The 18,935-nt window shown below is 35.7% G+C and overlaps 2 protein-coding genes across 6 annotated transcripts in view; both read right to left on the reverse strand.

Moving 5' to 3' along the window:
- Positions 1–18,935, reverse strand: part of rabgef1 (RAB guanine nucleotide exchange factor (GEF) 1) — a 128,238-nt gene that overhangs the window by 65,001 nt on the left and 44,302 nt on the right. The gene's annotated exons all lie outside the window — the stretch shown is intronic.
- trim37 (tripartite motif containing 37) overlaps positions 1–18,935 on the reverse strand; it is a 54,039-nt gene that overhangs the window by 14,773 nt on the left and 20,331 nt on the right. For both annotated transcript variants that reach the window (XM_056466553.1, XM_056466554.1), the window contains 5 exons: positions 14,856–14,970; positions 14,389–14,586; positions 13,037–13,173; positions 6,197–6,279; positions 1,887–2,063 (listed from right to left, as the gene is read on the reverse strand). In XM_056466553.1, the coding sequence (XP_056322528.1) occupies positions 1,887–2,063; positions 6,197–6,279; positions 13,037–13,173; positions 14,389–14,586; positions 14,856–14,970 (710 nt within the window). The remainder of the gene's footprint in view (positions 1–1,886; positions 2,064–6,196; positions 6,280–13,036; positions 13,174–14,388; positions 14,587–14,855; positions 14,971–18,935) is intronic.

Consider the following 18,935-nt stretch of genomic DNA (forward strand, 5'->3'; position numbering starts at 1 on the left):
ACTCCCACATGTGTGTCTGCTTCTCTTCTGCTTATATCAAAATCAAACTAGGAAAGTAAAGTTCGTAGACAAACTTTATGGTGTCTTGAGAAAGTCTAGTCTGAAAGTTTGAAGTAGCTTTAAAAATATTTGAAGTAGTTTAAGAAGTTTGAAACAGTCGGCATAGTGAGATAACTACATGCATGTTAGCATGTTTCTGTTATGGATTGGCATGTTTCTCGCTAGGCGGTTGATAGGGGGTTCTGAGTGGTTGCTAAGGTGTTGCTAAGTGGTTGCTAGGACTTTCTGAATGGTTGCTAAGGTGTTGCTAAGGTGTTCTAAGTGGTTGCAAGGCGGTTGCTAAGGCGTTGTTAGGTGGTTGCTAAGACATTGCAAGGCAGTTGCTAAAGTCTTCTAGGTCATTGCTAAGGTGTTGCCAGGTGGTTGCTAAGAAGTTGCTAGGTTGTTGCTAAGGTATTGCTAGGTGGTTGTTCAGTAATAACGAAGGTGTTGCTAGGCAATTGCTAAGGTGTTCTAGATCATTTCTAGAGGGTTGCAACGATGTTCCTAGGCGGTTGCTAAGGTGTTGCTAGGGTGTTCTGAGTAGTTGCTAGGCGGTTGCTAAGTCGTTGTTAAGTGGTTGCTAAGGTGTTCCTAGATGGTCACTAAGGTTTTGCAAGGTGGTTGCTAAGCAGTTGCTAAGGCGTTGCTAGGTGATTGCTAAGGTGTTGCTAGGCGGTTGCTAAGGCATAGCTAAGGTGTTGCTAGGCAGTTGCTAAGGTGTTCTAGGTCATTGCTAGGTGGGTGATAGGGTGTTCTGAGTGGTTGCTAAGCGGTTGCTAAGGCATTACTAAGGTGGTTGCCAAGGTGTTGCTAGGGTATTCTGAGTGGTTGCTAAGGCATTGCTATGTAGTTGCCAAGACATTGCTAGGCAGTTGCTAAGGTGTTCTAGGCCATTGCTAAAGTTTGCTAGGTGGTTGCTAGGGTGTTCTAAGTGGTTGAATGGCGGTTGCTAAGGCATTGCTAGTAGGTTGCTAAGGTGTTGTTAGGCGGTTGCTAAGGTGTTTTGAGTGGTTGATAGGCAGTTGATAACAAATAAGCATGGTTCTAGTATGAATTAGTATTATGCTAGCATGTTTCTAACATAAATTAGCATGTTGCTAGCATGAATTTAGTATGAATTAGCATGTTGCTAGCATGTTTCTAGTATAAACTAGCATGTTAGCATGAATTTAACATAAATTAGCATTTTTATAATATTATTATAGTAGTAACTAGCATGTTTGATAGTATAATTAGTATGTTTGTTCGTGTGTTTCTAGTATGGATTAGTATGTCATTAGTATGATTCGTATATTGTTAGTATGTTTTAGTATGTTGTTAGTATGTCCAATGTAAAGTCAATAGCAGTTTTTTTTTTTACAATGGAAGTTTATGGGACAGTTGCTAGGGTGTGGCTAGTAAGTTGAAAGGTCATCAGTGATTGGCAGATTGGTAGTCTGAGTTAAATGAGCTCAAACTTAAGTCTGTATAACCATCTGGAGCAAAAGTTATGAGGTCACAAAGTTTGGTCCAATGTTAAGTCAATGGGACTTTTCCAAATGTTCCGGGTCAGTTTTTGGAAAACCGCAAGTGGGATCAGTTGGAAAAGATAGAGCAACTAGAGTCAGACCAGTTTAAAGGTCTGGTGCTAGTTTGGTGTTTGTAGCTTGAAAGGTCTAGGAGGAGATGCATGTAAAATTTAGTCTCAGAAGACGTTTATGTAGTCTAACAGTATATTGGCTTTCTCAAGCCATCATAAAAACGTCCTTATAATGGAAGTCAACGGGACAAAAACAGCCACAAATATAACAAAAGGGTAGTCAATTTAAACAGTACACACGGATTAAAGTGTGTTATTGTGACACCTTGGCTCTGGAGCAGAGAGGTAGGGGGACGGGGTTGCATCCCCCACAGTGACTCCACATGGCTTCGGTCCTTCAGGTCCAGGAGTTGGATGAGGATGACAGGGTCTATCTCCAGGAGGCTGGCAGAGCTGGCACCTGCCCCTCGTCTTGAGCCCCGGACACCTGCTCCAGAACCTCCTGACCAGCAGGGGGAGACAGTTAGAACAGACTTTCATTATTTAGCTTATCTGTTGATTAGCATTTGAAGGTGGGAGCTAGTAGGGATATGAAAAGTACAGTGGTAAAGACTCTGGAAGGGCATCCGCTGCGTAAAACATATGCTGTATTAGTTGGCGGTTCATTCCGCTGTGGTGACCCCTGATTAATAAAGGGACTAAGCCAAAAAGAAAATGAATTCACGAATTGCTCGGCTTATACTTTTTTCACATACTATATAGTAGGAAAGTAGCGAATTCGGACATAGCCTGTGAGAGGGTTTTGTATGGAACAGTATTTTTTTTGTATCTTATGGATAGCAAACAGGTTGGAAAAAAGTAATTTCTAAAAGTACTTTGATTTTGATTGGTCATTGTTTTAACTTAAATGAGATTATAATGAATGAGTGTATAATTACTGTTGATAATACACAGTAGCAGCCATACTTTAACTTGACAGCTGAAATATTCATGATCATTTCTACATAGCCAATGGATATCGTTGAGATGCTGTTTATAAAAGTATTTTTAAGATGCATTAAGTAAGTTTGATACGCAGTGGTTGGACTAGGCATTGCATTCCTGGTTCAAAACACATGCAAGCACAGGTTGTTCGATTGAGGACACCAATAGAAGCGTGCCTGACTATCGAGCCTAAAGGCTGATTTAAGACGTGTTTCAACTAAAAGCAACGGCAAGTGATAGAAGGAATATTTTTTCCATATTAAAAGGAGTTTTTGTTCTAACCAACACCTGAAATTAATATTTTAGAAACGGCTTCTAATTCTTGCAGCTGAACAAAATAAAATGACAATAATCACTTCAGGTACACCTCATGTGCTTTATTCAGTGTTAAATGCTAATATTGTGAGTTTGAATGCTATTTTACATGACATTTATTGCCATACTACTGAAAGCATCAGCAGATAGTTCACCTCAGATCTTAATATATAATATAATAAAATGTCTGAAATTGAGCTTTAGATCTGTGACTCAGTGCAAACCAACACATATCAGTGATTCAGCGTGTACATTTAATAATGTTAATATGTATTATTAGATTATAAACCTTACCATTTCGTTGGAGTGCAGTAAGTGCATATATTCGGTGCACGCAAATGGCTTTATTTAAATATCTGTCATTTTGCATCTGGTGCACACAGCCAAATTGCTTATCACGGCAAATCTAGTCATGTGGCGTGTTGTTAGGACACGGTGTTTCAAAAGCCCCTTTCACACATACAGACCTTTCTGGAAAATTACCGGCAATTTTCCAGAAAGGTCTGTATGTGTGAACAGGCCCTTTTTGAAAATACAAGTAAATTAGTTCCAGCAATTTTCCGGAAAGAGAAGTTGTAACATTACTGGTAATTTGCTGGAATGTTGCGCTGTGTGAATGCAGAAGGAAAATTGCAGGAAAGAGCGTGTTCACGTCTAGAACGTGCTGACGGGAGACGTCTACTCCAGCCAATCAGAATATTCAGACACATTCACATCCGCGCTGTTTATGAAAATAAAAGCCTTTGAATATTTTTCCAGACACATTTAGCTGCTAGATGTTAGTCAGATAACATTTCTATCTTCCTTCTGAATGCCAAGTGTAAAAAATTATCGATAAAATGCTTATGATAAGCCGTTGTTTGTTTACCTTTAAGCTCTGCTTCAGTTGCTTGACGCATGTGCACGTGAAGGAGTGCTCCAGTGAGCGCCAGCACACACACATATTATGTACATCTCGACATGCGAAACTGTTCCTTTATATGTTTTTATCGAAGTTGTTCACAGTCATTCATCTACATAATTTGTAATGTAGTCAAATGTGTAAACATTTTGCCGGGGTTCACACTTCTGCCTTTGGATGTCTCTGAGTCAAAACAGCTGTATGAATGCTAAAGCTTTAAATAAATAAAGATGAAATAATCAACAAAAGCCTGACCTCTTCTATGTTTACAAATATAAGCACAGCTGTTTAGACGTTATTTTTGGTTAATGACAATGATTTTGTCACATCCTCGCCTGTGTAAATAGCTCTTTTTGGAATTTACCAGTAAAGTCGTTCTGGTAATTTTCCGGATATTAACAGGTATCACTGTGTGAAAGGGGCTATTGTAACTTGCTCACCCAATGTTTATGATCGTAATATTTATATTATTTGCTAATTAATAACCACATCATGTGGAACTCTGAATCCACGTCTCATTTCGGAGTCTGCTACTGTCCACCGGAGGTTGGTTGCGGACACATTCGAGAGCCTTCATGATTGAATGAATGAAATAAGCTGTTTTCCATCAAGGCAACACGTGGTGCTGAAATATAATTGGATAAACTGGCATTGGGCAGGTAAAAGGGACCAAAACAAAGACTGATATTCTGCCACGGAAAGCACATTTTCAAAGCAGAATATCTGATATCAGTATTGTTTTTCAGATCAACAAGAATATTCACTTAGCATGTTTTTAAAAAATCTGCATATTATAATTAAACATATTATAGTATTTTTTGCTTTAGAAGAGTCAAAAACATACATAAAGCACCTTTAAAGTAAATATTGTCTAAAATAAAGTTAAAATGGACTTTTTAAACTTTTAAACTTTTTTAATTTTTAAACCGCCAAATGTACTTTTTTGAAATATTTTTAATTTGATGCTTCAATTATTTTAGGTTCTTATTGAAAATAATTCATGATTGATATTTATCATAAATTAAAGTTGCAATCAGAATTACTAAACTTTTTTTTTTAATATAGATACACATTTCGCAAATGATGTTTACAGAACAACGAAAATTTCACAGTATGTCTGATAATATTTTTTCTTCTGGAGAAAGTCTTATTTGTTTTATTTCGGCTAGAATAAAAACAGGTTTTTTTTAAAAGCCATTTTACGGTTCAAAATTATTAGCCCCTTTAAAGCTATATTTTTTTCCGATTTCCTACAGAACAAACCATCGTTATAAAATAACTTGCCTAATTACCCTAACCTGCCTAGTTAACCTAATTAACCTAGTTAAGCCTTTAAATGCCACTTTAAGCTGTATAGAAGTGTCTTGAAAAATATCTAGTCAAATATTATTTACTGTCATCATGACAAAGATAAAATAAATCAGTTATTAGAAATGAGTTATTAAAACTATTATGTTTAGAAATGTGTTGAAAAAAAAATCTCTCCATTAAAGAGAAATTGGGGAAAAAAATTATATATTAATTATAGAAATTTTCATGGAATTTTGCATTATTATAAATGATCTACGTGTGCACATTTTGTTTCTTTATCCTTAAAACCTTCAAAGTAGGTTCTCCACTCCGCCAGAAAATATGAAACCATCAGTCCCACCTTACATTTTTTCTTGTCACTCAGATATTCAACACTATAGGCAAAAAAATCTCACCTGCAGATTTTTAAACAAAACCACCACTGCTCAATGGCTTCAAAACATCATGCTTTGAGTACATTCATTCATTCATTTTCTTTTCAGCTTAGTCCCTATATTAATCAGGGGTCGCCACAGTGGAATAAACCGCCAACTTATCCAGCATTTGTTTTACACAGTGGATGCCCTCCCATCACTGGGAAACACCCATACACTTCTATTCACACACATACACTACGAACAATTTAGCTTACCCAATTCACCTATAGCGCATATCTTTAGACTTGTGGGGGGGGGGACACTGAGCACCCAGAGGAAACCCACATGAACACGGAGAGAACGTGTAAACTCCCCACAGAAAAGCCAACTGACCCAGCCGAGGCTCAAACCAGCAACCTTCTTGCTGTGAGGCACGAGCGCTACCCCCTGTGCTACCCGCTTTGAGAAATTTTTTTTAATATTTATAATTTGTTTGTGGGAATTATTAGTGGTCATTTTCAATTTAGTGCCCACTAACAGCCTTTCAGCAGAAGCTCAAGCGGTGTTTGAAAGCGCAGATTCTGCAGTAAATCTTCAAAGGCTGATATGGTAATTTGGCTCGGTTACATCACTACAACTGATTAACAGGGTGTCGCTGTCGATGACACTTCAAAGCCAAGTGTTTCAGCACGCCATATGCATGACACTCGCTCTTCATTAGAGAAACGACATCATTTGTGTCAACGGATGGAGAAACTCCGTGTTCACCTGCAGCTCCAGCAACATCGTCGGCTAATTCTCCTTCCTCCAGCTCCAGATTCCTGCTGTATTCCACATCATTCTCTCCGGACCTGCAACGCAGGCAAACAAATCATGCTTGTGTGTTACTTCTCTAATCCTAGTAGAATGTCAGCAGCAAGTTAAACTAATCTAGAATGCATGTATTTGATGTGTGTGTGTGCAAAGGTTTTGAATGATTAATTGGGTCCCAGTGGAGCTCAATGAGGCGTGGTAAGCCATTATGTACCCGCATGCTTTAAATAGAGCAGGATTCATTTGCGTGTCTCCCCTGTTATTAGTGAGAAATGGTATGGTCTGAAATAAGCTGCTCCACAGGGGGTGTTGATAGTGTTGTGCTCCAAGCCTCCTGCTGAATATATGTATATGTGTGGGTGTATGTGTGTGTGTGTAAGGGTAACACATGCACCATTGTCTCAGGCTCAAGCGTGTGATGACTCAGTTCTCTCCAGCGGTTCTTTGAGCTGATCCACTACAGTATTTATAGAAGCCGAGAGAGCCTTGACTCTGCTCAGATACATCTGACAAATGTTTGCTCGCCCTGCTAGTTGTATCTGCGCTAGCCTCACAAAAAAAAAGTCGTATTCGTAGATGTTATTCATGCAATTATTGTTTGATAATGAATAAATACCAACAACAAGTAGCAGCAGCATTTTTTAGATTTCCAAAACAGCAATGTTTAAAAAAATAAACTGGAAAAAAAGATTAATAACATGAATATTAGAAAGATTATTGGAAAAAACTCATTTAACAAAAAATTAGTATTTAATTTTTTCTCTCTTGACTTTTAACTTCATTTATAAAGAAAGATATAAATATTTATTCCCACATTTTAACATTGTAATATTTATCCAAAACAGCAGGTTAAACAGCAGAAAATGTTTTATCTAAAATATTATTTTTAATATTAATATTTTTTTAATTAATTAAAAAAAAACACACACACACAACTATGTCAGAACTCACTTGCTCTCGAGAAAACATTGCAAAAAAAAAAATGACAACCTACAAAATTTCAACAAAATTTTTTGCTTCCCTTGATTTTTCCTCTTAAATTTCTAGTTAATATTTTTTATAACAAATAAATTTGGATGTACTAGTTCTTGGAGCATTATCGTAACTTTAGTTTGACAAGCTCTAGATTTGTCTTTAGTACTGACTAATCTAATGTATATGCACAAATATAATATTGTATAGCTTCCTATTAAAAATATAAATTTAGTCGGCGAAATAGCCTAGTGGTTAGCGCGTCGACATATGGTGCAGTAGCACGTCAGGGCGTTGCGAGTTCGAATCCCGGCTCGACGACATTTCCCTACCCTACCCCCCTCTCTCTCTCTCCAACTTCGCTTCCTGTCTAAATACTGTCCTATTTAATAAAGGCAAAATGGCCAAAAATAAATCTTAAAAAAAAAAAAAAAAAAAAAAATATGAATTTAAAAGATAGATTTGTGAGGGGTGGACTTATATATGCTGAGCATTGTATATACAGCTTAAGTCAGAATTATTAGCCCCCCTGAATTATTAGCTCCCCCTGTTTATTTATTTATTTTTTCACAGAGAGCTGAACTGATCTTTTAATCCCAGTTTCTTTGCAAATCTGTTTCTGTGGACATGTTTTTACGCGTTACTAAAGACACATGTTAATATGCACCTGTTAATCAATTTGGATTTAATTTGAATCCTATTTCAACCTTAGGAAATTAAAAAAAGAAGAACTGTATTTATTTCACTCTAATATACGACTGTGGACACACTATACCTACACACAGTTCTGTCCAAACAGCTTCTGAAAAGTTGATTTTGCATCATAAATAAATATATTTATTTATAAAACAGTTCTGTCTGGTTCTTGAATCTGATTGGCTGATAGCCGTGCGATATTCTGTCAGTAACAGCACTCGTTCATCCTCTTAACCCTTCACATACAGCGACAAGCAGAGGACTCACTACAGTTTGACAAATATTGCAGCTGTTGGACAACATAATGTACTTTTGAGGCTTTTTTTAGTCGATAATGCAGTTGTTTTGATTGTAACTATGTAGTTAATTTATAAAGATAGTGCCTATTTTCAAATATTTATAATTTCTGAGAGACAGCATGCCATTAGCCTGTCATTGAGCAGAGCAAAGATGGTTGACATTGTCAATCCAAAAGATGGCGACAGAGACCACATAATAAGCCCTTAGAGGTGGAAAAATACAGCATAATTTTAAAGTACAGCTGATCAAATCATTATTAAACAGGTAAATGACTTTCTAAGTCGATCTTTCTCTTTTGTATGTTGTAGTGCTGTATTTATCCCATAATAACTGTAATGTGTTGAGTGTGAGATGGGACTCATCTTAAAGTGATAAAACCAGAGATGACCACTGGTTTCTAATAAGTCTACTGTTTTCGCTACTACAGACTAGTTCAGTAAACAGAAAGAAAGAAGAAGTGCCCGCATGTGTTTAGTGTTTTTCCTTATCAAAAACACAACAGCAATCTGGAAGTGATTGCGTTGCTTTGGCTTTTTCGGGGGTTAATTATTGTGATATCCCGATTGCAACAGATAAATACTGGGAAACCTCTGTAGACAGATGGCGTTTCATGCTGTTCAGCCTTATAATCTTAAAAAAAAAAAAGAATAAAAATAAAATAAAATTCACCTGTTTTGTCATCACTTTAGACACTACGCTGGAGAATCATTCAAATACTAACTCCAGGGACATAGCAACCGGGGGGGACGGGGGGTTGGGAATCTATCCCCCTCACTTTTAGAGACAGACCATTTAGAAACAGGTGATTAATAATTATATGAACATATGAGCTCATACAGCCGTCCCCCCCCCCCACTTTTAAAATGTCCGCTACGCCCCTGACTAGCTCTAAAGTGTCGTTGGTGAATGAGCAACGGTTTCTGCTGTTCTGACCAGCTGCAGAAGGAGAATGAAAGGCGGAGGAAAATAGTTCCTCTTACAAAAGCTGTTTGATTTTCTTTTTTTTTTTATTACATGATTATGCCATCGAACTGTTGAATAAATGCAGTATGACATGAGTATTAGTGCGATGTGGCTGTATATCGTCACTGGTGCATCACTTATTGCTACTCGCATCATAAATAACAATGTTTTGAGCAGCTTTTAATGAATATAACCATGCAGTCAACCATTTAAAAATTTAAATGCCTTCAAACATTTCTAGGCTTCTGTTTGTTAGCATTAAGATACGCATTAGAAAAATAAATTAATGATATTAAATGATTAATAAATAAATTGCCAGTATGGTTTACTATGGTGACCACAGAAACAGTAAGCAATACTAACAGACTTTAAATCCCATATCACAAATAGATGCAATCTCAAGAGGTCACAGTAAATGCATAACACCAGGTATAAAGTGTCTAACACCCCATGATTCCCTTTCTCCTAATTTATCCAGGAGACCCAAGGCTACTATCATTTGTGCATTGGGCACCTTCACAAAGTCAACATGTAGAGCACACACAAAACACTCAAGCGAAAGTCAAAGGTGTGCGTGGGTCTGAGAGCAAGAGTGCACGTGCGTGTGTGAGAGCATTTGTAAGCAGGAGCAGAAGCTCTGATGACTCACTCGTCTCATCTGGTTGGATCTGTGTGTGCGTTTCGAGAGCGTTTGAGCGGGCGTTAGCCGTTAGCATGAGCGCAAACATGTGAGGTTCTGACTCCAACACCTCACTACAGAAACACAAGCGCTCTCACTGAGCCTACACAAGTCAAAGCTGCCAATAGTGATCGTGATAGGACAGAAAGAACCGCTCTTCTCTGGTTAAACACAGAATGCCTGTCACAAAATGTGGAAGCAGCCCTAATTAAACTGTGTTGTCCAGCCAGGGGGAGGATACAGCTGTTCCCCTTTGGCAAACCAAGCGCGCTCTCTTATGCAATAATGTTGGTACACTAGTATTTAAAACACAGGGAGGATGCAGGCAAATGATGTGTGCTGCTTTAAGGGGAAAAAAAGAAAAAGGGAAGAGAAAAAAAAAGCTATTAAAGCTAGTCACGATTTTGACACTTTGAAAAGATGTGTACTTTGTGAACATATAAAAGCATGTGACCTTCGAGTGCTAGGCTTTCACTGTAAAATGCTTACAGTAAATTAATAGTTCTTATTTTAAATGACTCTGAGAGCTATACAGCCATAACAGCTTAAAGGTGCCATAGAATGACAATCTGAATATACCTAGGTATAGCTGAATAATAAGCCTTATTGTTTTCCTATTTTCATATAAATTCTGAGTGAAAAATCCAAGTAAAAAACAAACAAGCCAATCAAGAGGCACAAGGTGTTAAATGTATCTTTTGTTAGTTTAATGTGTACGTTGTGAAATTTGTTGTAACACATTGTAATTAGTGGTGTAATGGATCACAAATCTCATGGGTCAGATCACATTATGGTTTTTTAGTCACGGATCGGACCATTTTTCGGATCAGCCTAAAAGAGGAGGAGACAAATGTAATTTGCTTTCCATTTATTACAAAAACAGTACTGCAAGAAACTTTTGGTTTTAACAAACAGATAACCTGTAATTTTATAAAAAAAATTCAATGAAGAAATAATCAGCAGAATAAAAATAAATAGTAAAATATTCAGTACTGTGAAAAATTCTGTTACTAATACTGTTGCTGATAACTCTAAAAATATATATGAGGTGTACAAATTATAATGTCAGATATATACATTTAGTCTCATTTTCAATAAATGATTTAGTTATTCACTCATAAACTTCATGTTTAATTGTTAGATGTGTCATTTTTGAAGAATTATTCAGTGGCATATTTTTGATGGCTGGTTGTCGCCACCTATAGGTTAAATAATGTAATTGCTACCTACAACTTTCATTTGAACGTTGTTAAACGCACAAGACGGTGATTTTAATTTTTACCATAAACATCAATGGTTGTTATTAAAACTATAAACTGTTATCCCAGTATTTCTGTGTTATTTGACTGTTTGTAACTTCATAACGAACTCAAAAGACTAAAGATGCTAAATGCAGCGATTGGAAGGATTAATAAACGTATGCAAATCACCATCATTTATAATGTATGTTGCGTGGATGTTGAGATCCCAATCTTTTAATAATTAATCTTGCAGCTTATACTGAATTTATTGATGCAGGCTAAACAAGTAGTAACAGAAAATACCTTTAATAACCTAAGAAACCACCACATCCCTAATAACCAACCACAACTTCTTCCATCATCTTTATATTTTACAGGAAAGCCTAAATGCTTTCATACATGCGATTTAAATGACGCTAGAGTGATCTCTCTGCGATTGTTACAAATATTGGATTAATCTACAAGTTAAAAAAATGTACTAGCCTAATTTGCGGTTCACGTGTGTTCCGAAACGTGGGTTGTGATTTGTACAAATCACAGATCAACAGTGATCCGTTACACCCCTAATTGTAATGAGGCAACAAACACATGAAAACTGCTGAATATAAGTGTTTAAGTGTCTGGTCACTTATCACTTAATTCTTAAGGTGGTTGCACACCGGCCTGTTTTCATTTATGTTAAAACCACAAAACACCACTCTAAATACATCACTGTCGGCCTCTTTTGACGTGTATAATAATAGATCAACAACACAACTCATAAGCAAAATAGGTTACGCTGACAGCATAAATACACTCAAGAAAATTATGTTTGAGGTTTGTTCAGACTACTTTAAAAACGAATTTCGAGAGGAGCATATGATTGATTGTGGCTGGTATTTCATCCATAATCAGCAATAATCCAATCAGATCAATCCAAGCCTATAATAAATAGACCGATTTTACCTTACTGCCTTATCTTAGTTTTGGAAGAATCACCCCTTCCACCCCATCTCCTCCTTTTCCTCCTTTTACCAGACGGAGCTCTCGAGACCTACCTGATCTCAGACCCCCTTACATACTAAATGACCAGGCAGGAGCCCTGATCTCAATTATGTCTGAGCTCAGGGTTCTCTCTCCCTGGACCTGCTAATTGCATCAAGCAATATTTAAGTGTGAACTCTTAAATTTAAAATGAACTGAAACACAAGTCTTGACTTTGTCTAAAAAAATAATTGTTTTGTTTAATATACTTAAAGGAATTAAATTAACTTTATTATTTGTTACCAATTTATGTTGTCCCAAAACAAATCAATTGTGTGGAACCAAGCATTGTTTTTACAGTGTATGGCTCAAATATAATGCATAATAAATATAGCTTACTCACTCCTTCTAGCTAAAATAAACCTCTCCACCACTTCAGTTGAAAAGATTGTCATTTAACAGGGAAACCGATGTATGATTTTACCGATTCATATTCTGATCCTTCCAAATGTGGTCAAAACAAACCCTATCATACTATATCAGAATTAGGGTCATTTGCTAGGGTTGGAAATTGACGTGTAAAACCATTTCCAGAGAATTTGTACACTTACCATTCCTTTTATTCATATATTAAAGAAGAATTTAACATTGCATCAATGAAATTAAAATATGGCTCATAACAGTTTTAAAGACAGAACCATATTACTATTATTGTTGTTACTATTATTATTACACCAGTGTTATTAATTATTTTGCATCTCACTAATCAGCAAATCACATTGCAGTGATTTTATGGTTATACTACATAATTTGGCCCTCATAAGAATCATGTAATAATGTAATTCTGCCTGAAAGAAATCATAGACCCTAATAAATTCTTCTAAATTTCCTGATATGAATAGCTGTAATACACAGTTGTGCGCTTCTGCTTTAAAAAGATTATACGAAACTACTAAGCCTGTTTTAATGTCTTGTACATACATGGTCTCCTCGTCGATATCATTCTCCTCCGTATTGCTGGTGGCCGTGGAGCTTCCAGAGGTGCTGCTACCATCCAGTGGATTGACATCTTCATCTCCAGTTAGACAGTCCACCTCCAGATCGCCATCAGACAACTCCTAACATTACAACAACATCATATCAAACTCATTTATGTGCGTAAGATCGCATAAAATAGCTCAGAGCAGACAAATGATTCGAGTAATGAGGCTGTCGGGCTGCCTGTATTACAAATCACATGTAAGCTTGTTTTCTTTAGTGATCACAATGAGTGTAATCGGATTTGAATATTATATGCCTAAAAGCAGAGCCTACTGTCAGATTATGATGATGATGATGTAAGTGAATCAAAGAGGTTCAAGATGATCAAATGATGGAGAAAATGCTGAATATTATCTTACAAGAGTAAAGAAGAAGAAGAAGAAGAAGAATTATTATTATTAATATTATTATATATTACTATGTGTTTACACTGAAAGCGACGAGAGCGTCAAAGTAGCCGGAAGTCATTCATTTTCAATGGGAGTCGGCGGCGATAGGCAGCAAGGAGCAGCGTGGCACATCTTTATTGGTGTGGGCGTCAAGGAGAGTTGAAATCAAGTCAACTTTATGGTAATGAGCTATGACACGGTTCGGCGGCAAGCAATCCGAATATATTTTGACGTCAGTTCCAGGCCAGAGGGAGGGCCTGTGGGCCGGCAGTTTGAGACCCCTGCTGTAAACTGTAATTAATAACAAACTGGTTTAAAATAAGTTTGTTAATTTCACATTGACAAAAATGTAATGCAAATGTAAAAAAAAAAAAAAAATTCAAGAATTTTGTTATTGACAAATCATTATAGTTGATAATGGTGTTTATTTAATAATGATAATTAATGTTGGTTAATAAAATGCTTATAATAATATTATTCAGAGAAACAGTTCTGCATTAGAAACACAGACAAAATATCAAACAATGATTGTAGTCTAGTGCAAGTTATGCAGAAACGTGTGCCAAATCTGATCTAAACCCAATAACTGAAAAAAAGACAGATGCAACTTGAGCAAATTTAAATTAAATGTCACAAACTGACTGTATTAATACACTTTTCAAATTTTACTTTACAAAAAATTGTATTAGTTAAATAAATTGATTTAAAAAATGTAATAAAAAAATAAATAAATACATAATTTAAAAAAATATATATTTATGTTTACATTATATTTTATTTTGTCCCCTCATCTTGAATTTTTAGAGCTTTTTTTCATTTTTAAAAGCATTTTTGCAACAAGCCTCATTCAATTTCCAACCCTGGCAGCTAAAAACATTGTCACGCTGTGCTCACAGGTCTTACATTAGAGTCATCATGCTGGGTTTTCTCCTCATCCTCATCTTCCTTTGTCTCTACTGAGGCCGCCTGACTGCACTCCTCCAGCACGGAGCTCTTCCCCTGACGAGAGTCTCTGCCGGAGGACGTCGTGGGACAGAGACGCCGATCAGGTGGAGATGAGCTACGTGACTTCTGCCGACGGAACAGTTCTATGGCCAACCTCTGAACAGAAATATAACAAAACATTACTCTGGGAAAAAAAGGTGTTTATAGCATGCTTTAGGATTAATAACAAATGAACTTGAGTCTGTATAATATTAAGCAGTCCTTTATAATTCTGTTCAAGTTAGAAATAGTACAGGTTTCATCTAGTCAAACCCTAAAGAAACTTATTTGAGGACATTAAACTAACTAAGGGGTTAAAACTGAGGTTTAGAATCAACACAACACAGGGTTAAATGGAGTTTGAAACTGTCAGCTATAACACTAACCTCTTTTAAGTTATTGATCTGTTGGATGTAGCTGGACTGGGCAGACTCCAGCTGAGTTATGTACCAATACTGATCTCTACACTTCTGAAAAAACGTAGGCGATCGCACTTGATACCTGCAACATTTTTAAAAAATAAAATAAAAAAGAAGCAGAGCATGAGATGCAATGTATTTATTTTCTTTAAACTTCTGAACATGACATCACTGTATGATAAAAACATACTATAAGCTTCAGAACTTGAAACTTTCTGATTCGTTTTATTGAAGCCGATCTGAAAACTAAAACAGGACAGGCTGTGGTATGTGGCACTTTATTACTTAAAGGGATAGTTCACCCCAAAATTAATTCTGCCATCATTTACTCACCCTTGTTATGTTACAAACCAGTTTGTGGTTTTTTTTGTTCTGTTGAACACACACAAAAAAAAAAAAAGATCTTTTGAAGATTGCTGGAAACCTGTAACTTCCATAGTATTTGTTTCCTCTATGATAAAAGAACCTGTAACCATTGACATCTATAGCATGATAACCAAATACTATGGTACTGTACTAAGTCAATAATAAGTCAAATACTAAGTAAATAGTTCCAGGTTTCCAACATCCTTTAAAATATCTTATTTTGTGTTCGACAGAATGAAACAAACTCAAACTGTTTGGAACATATAAATGATGGCAGAATTTTCAATTTTGGGTGAACTATACCTTTAATGGTGTTCAAACTCCGCCTCCACGGAGGACATTCTAATATTTAAAAAGCATGGTTAGTCGACGCAATAGCCTAGTGGTTAGCACGCCGACATATGGTTGAGTAGCACGTCAGGGCGTCCCATATTCGAATCCTGTTCTCTTTCTCTCTCTCTCCAACTTCGCTTCCTGTCTCATTACTGTCCTATCTAATAAAGGCAAAAAGGCCAAAAATAAAATCTTAAATAAATAAATAAATAAATAAATAAAAAGCATGGTTGAACTTGGTTTTAGACTTCCAGAAAGAACTTGCTTTTTTTTGTTTACTACATTTAGTTTTGGAATTTGTTTTCAAACATGGCACAATTCAATGCTGGAGTTTCATAATATTATGAATATTTTCATAATATACAACCACACTGCATCTGACTGTTACTGTTGTTTTTTTACATGGTTACTAGGGATGTGACAAGATCTCATATGATGAGATCTTGCGAGATTAAATTGTGACGAGGTGATTAGTTGTCTCCTGAGTTGTGATGTTATGATGGAGTATGAGGGTGAATTTAGCACTGAAGATTGGAGGCAGGATTTGATTTGAACAGCAAATCAAGTGCTTTGCACACACCTGGCAACCCAGGCTGGGCTCTGGAGTTGCTCTTGTCACTCGGTTGCTTGGGCGAGTGTGACGTAACCACTTTAAAAAAAAAAATAAAAAATTTTCAGCGGTTCAGGGAGTCCAACAGTTTATAACTAAATATTTAGCAGTGTTTGCATGTCCTTTACTGCATAGAATTCATTAAAATAGAAAAAAAAAACATTTAAAATAGAAATAAAATACCATTTCATTACAATTTTTTTAAAGAAGCACCTAAATTGTTTTGCAGTTTGAATAAAAAATCTATTTTCCATTCATATATTAGCAAATACTTTGCTAATATTTAAAGTTCTATATAAAAAGACAATTTTCCATTAACGCTATTAGCTAAATATTTTGCAGTGTTTGCATGTGCTTTACTGTATAGAATTCATTAAAATAGAAGTTATATAATATTCATTACAAGTTGATTAAAAAAAGCACCTAAATAGTTAATAAAATAGCTAATAAAAGACTATTTTCCCATTTATATATTTCATCATTGAAGATTTCTTAAAATTAAGTGTAAAAATCTCATCTCGTTCTCATGAACCTAATCTCCTGTCTCATCTCGTGGAGTAAGCGTCTCGTCACACTAATGGTTACTAATGCTTTGTCTTTTACAGATCGCTTGATATGAAATAAGAATAATAAAAATAATAATTTTTGTGTTTTTATCATAAAATACAGCACTGTCAATCTATGAAGCATGTACGCTGTTAAACACAGATGTAGATGTTTACATCAGTGGCACACACCTGTTGTTCCCAACTCTGACACCTAATATTAGAAGAGTTGAAAAGTTTTGAACATGCATTTGTACACTTGTGTTGGCCAATCACACCACTGAGTAAGTCTACAGTGAGCAGTAAGCCAAAAGAGGACAGAAAATGGCGAAATACTGCAAAATTTGTATGAAAATGTAATCATTTTTTTGTGGACCTACTACACTAGAAAAACGTATAAAGTACTATGAAGTAGAGGAAAAAAAGACAGCTCATGAAGACATTTGTTTTTAAAGAAGACGCCATACTGTATGCTGCATCTCAATTCACATACTTATACTATGTTCTAAAAGTTTCTCACAAAAAGTACATACTTTTGAGTGTGTAACAAGAGTAAGCAAACTTTAGGACACACTACTTCCTCATTAACGGACCGCTGTGTAGCTCAGTTAACTCGCCTGTCAGTCATCTCAACACATCATCCACATTTCTTTCATTTTTAATTATCTACCATATTGGAGAAGCAGCAGCAGGATAATCTGCCATTCGCAAGTCTTTCATGCAGAGAAATCTCCTCAGGTCTTTGGATAATTATGCATTCAGAAGTTAATGTCCAAACAGATCTTTATATAAGTTCACATTGTTGTTGCAGATAGATTATATAATGGAAAATGTGATTTAAATAGTATCTAGCCAACTGGAAAATATTTAAGTCATTCAAACAACCTTACCAAACCCTTTCTACTTGACGGTTGGTCTCGCTTGTCCGCCATGTTTGTAGTTTGTTTACACTTTTCTCCCAAGTTTGTAGTTCTAATTAGGGCTGTACGATTATGGGAAAAATCATAATCATGAGTCATAATTGTAATCCCGATTATTCAAAACGATTATCAGTTGAAGTCAAAATTATTCACCCTTCTGTGAATTTTTTTTTTTAAATAGAAATATTTCCCAAATGATGTTTAACGGAGGAATTTTTGACAGTATTTACAATAATATTTTTTCTTCTGGAGAAAGGCTTATTTGTTTTATTTCGGCTAGAATAAAAGCAGGTTTAAATATTTTGAAACCCATTTTAATAGCTCAATATTATTAGCCCCTTTAAGCAATATCTATTTTTGATTGCCTGCAGAAGAAACTACTGTTATACAATGACTTGCCTAATTACACTAATTAAGCCTTTGAATGTCACTTAAAGCTGAATACTAGTATCTTGAAAAATATCTAGTAAAATATAATGTACTGTCATCATGGCAAAGATAAAATAAATCAGTTATTAGAAATTAGCTTTTAAATCTGTTATGTTTAAACTGTGCTTTAAGCATCTTCACTGTAAGAAAAAAAAAAAACTTCAGCTACAAAAGTCAGTCAAGAGCAGTGAGGGATTTTCTCCTTTTGTTGTTTGATTAATAATAAAAACAGGTGGCAGCAAGAATATTGCGCGCTGTCACTTTAAGAATAGTGCAGCTCTGATATGGTTTCTCTTTCACATTTTGATTCTCAACTTCTGTTTATTACACAAATGAGGTTTAATATGAATAATCACTAAACAGCATTCTGACACAAATGTGTGCATGTATTTGACCATTAAAGCGCTCACATTAAGATGGCGTTAGATGTGTGTGCTTTTAGTCATTTTCACGTGGAACTGAGCTTTACAGAGCAACAAATGTGTCCAACTAGAAAAGGGGCGGTATATGCTGCTATAATCGTTTATCTTGATTAATGGTTTTTCATAATCGTTAGAAGCCAAAATCGAAATCGAAACCGGATTTTCGATTAATTGCACAGCCCTAGTTCTAATTGAATTTACTTCAACACACAATGTATTGTGGGCAATATTAGTGGTTAGAGTACAGGCGGTTCTATTGTATACGAATTGGGATAGAGCAATAGTTCATAAATGTAGTGTTTAAGACATCTGGTTCATTTAAAAGACAGAATACTTTTAAAAAATAGTTGTTTAGGCAACAACATTCAGTTCCATCACACTCAGTCCAAGATGTTCCTAAATACTACCTTGTTTTCAACTTT

Source organism: Danio aesculapii, chromosome 10 (assembly GCF_903798145.1).
Source record: "Danio aesculapii chromosome 10, fDanAes4.1, whole genome shotgun sequence".
In the NCBI taxonomy this organism is placed as follows: Eukaryota; Metazoa; Chordata; class Actinopteri; order Cypriniformes; family Danionidae; genus Danio; species Danio aesculapii.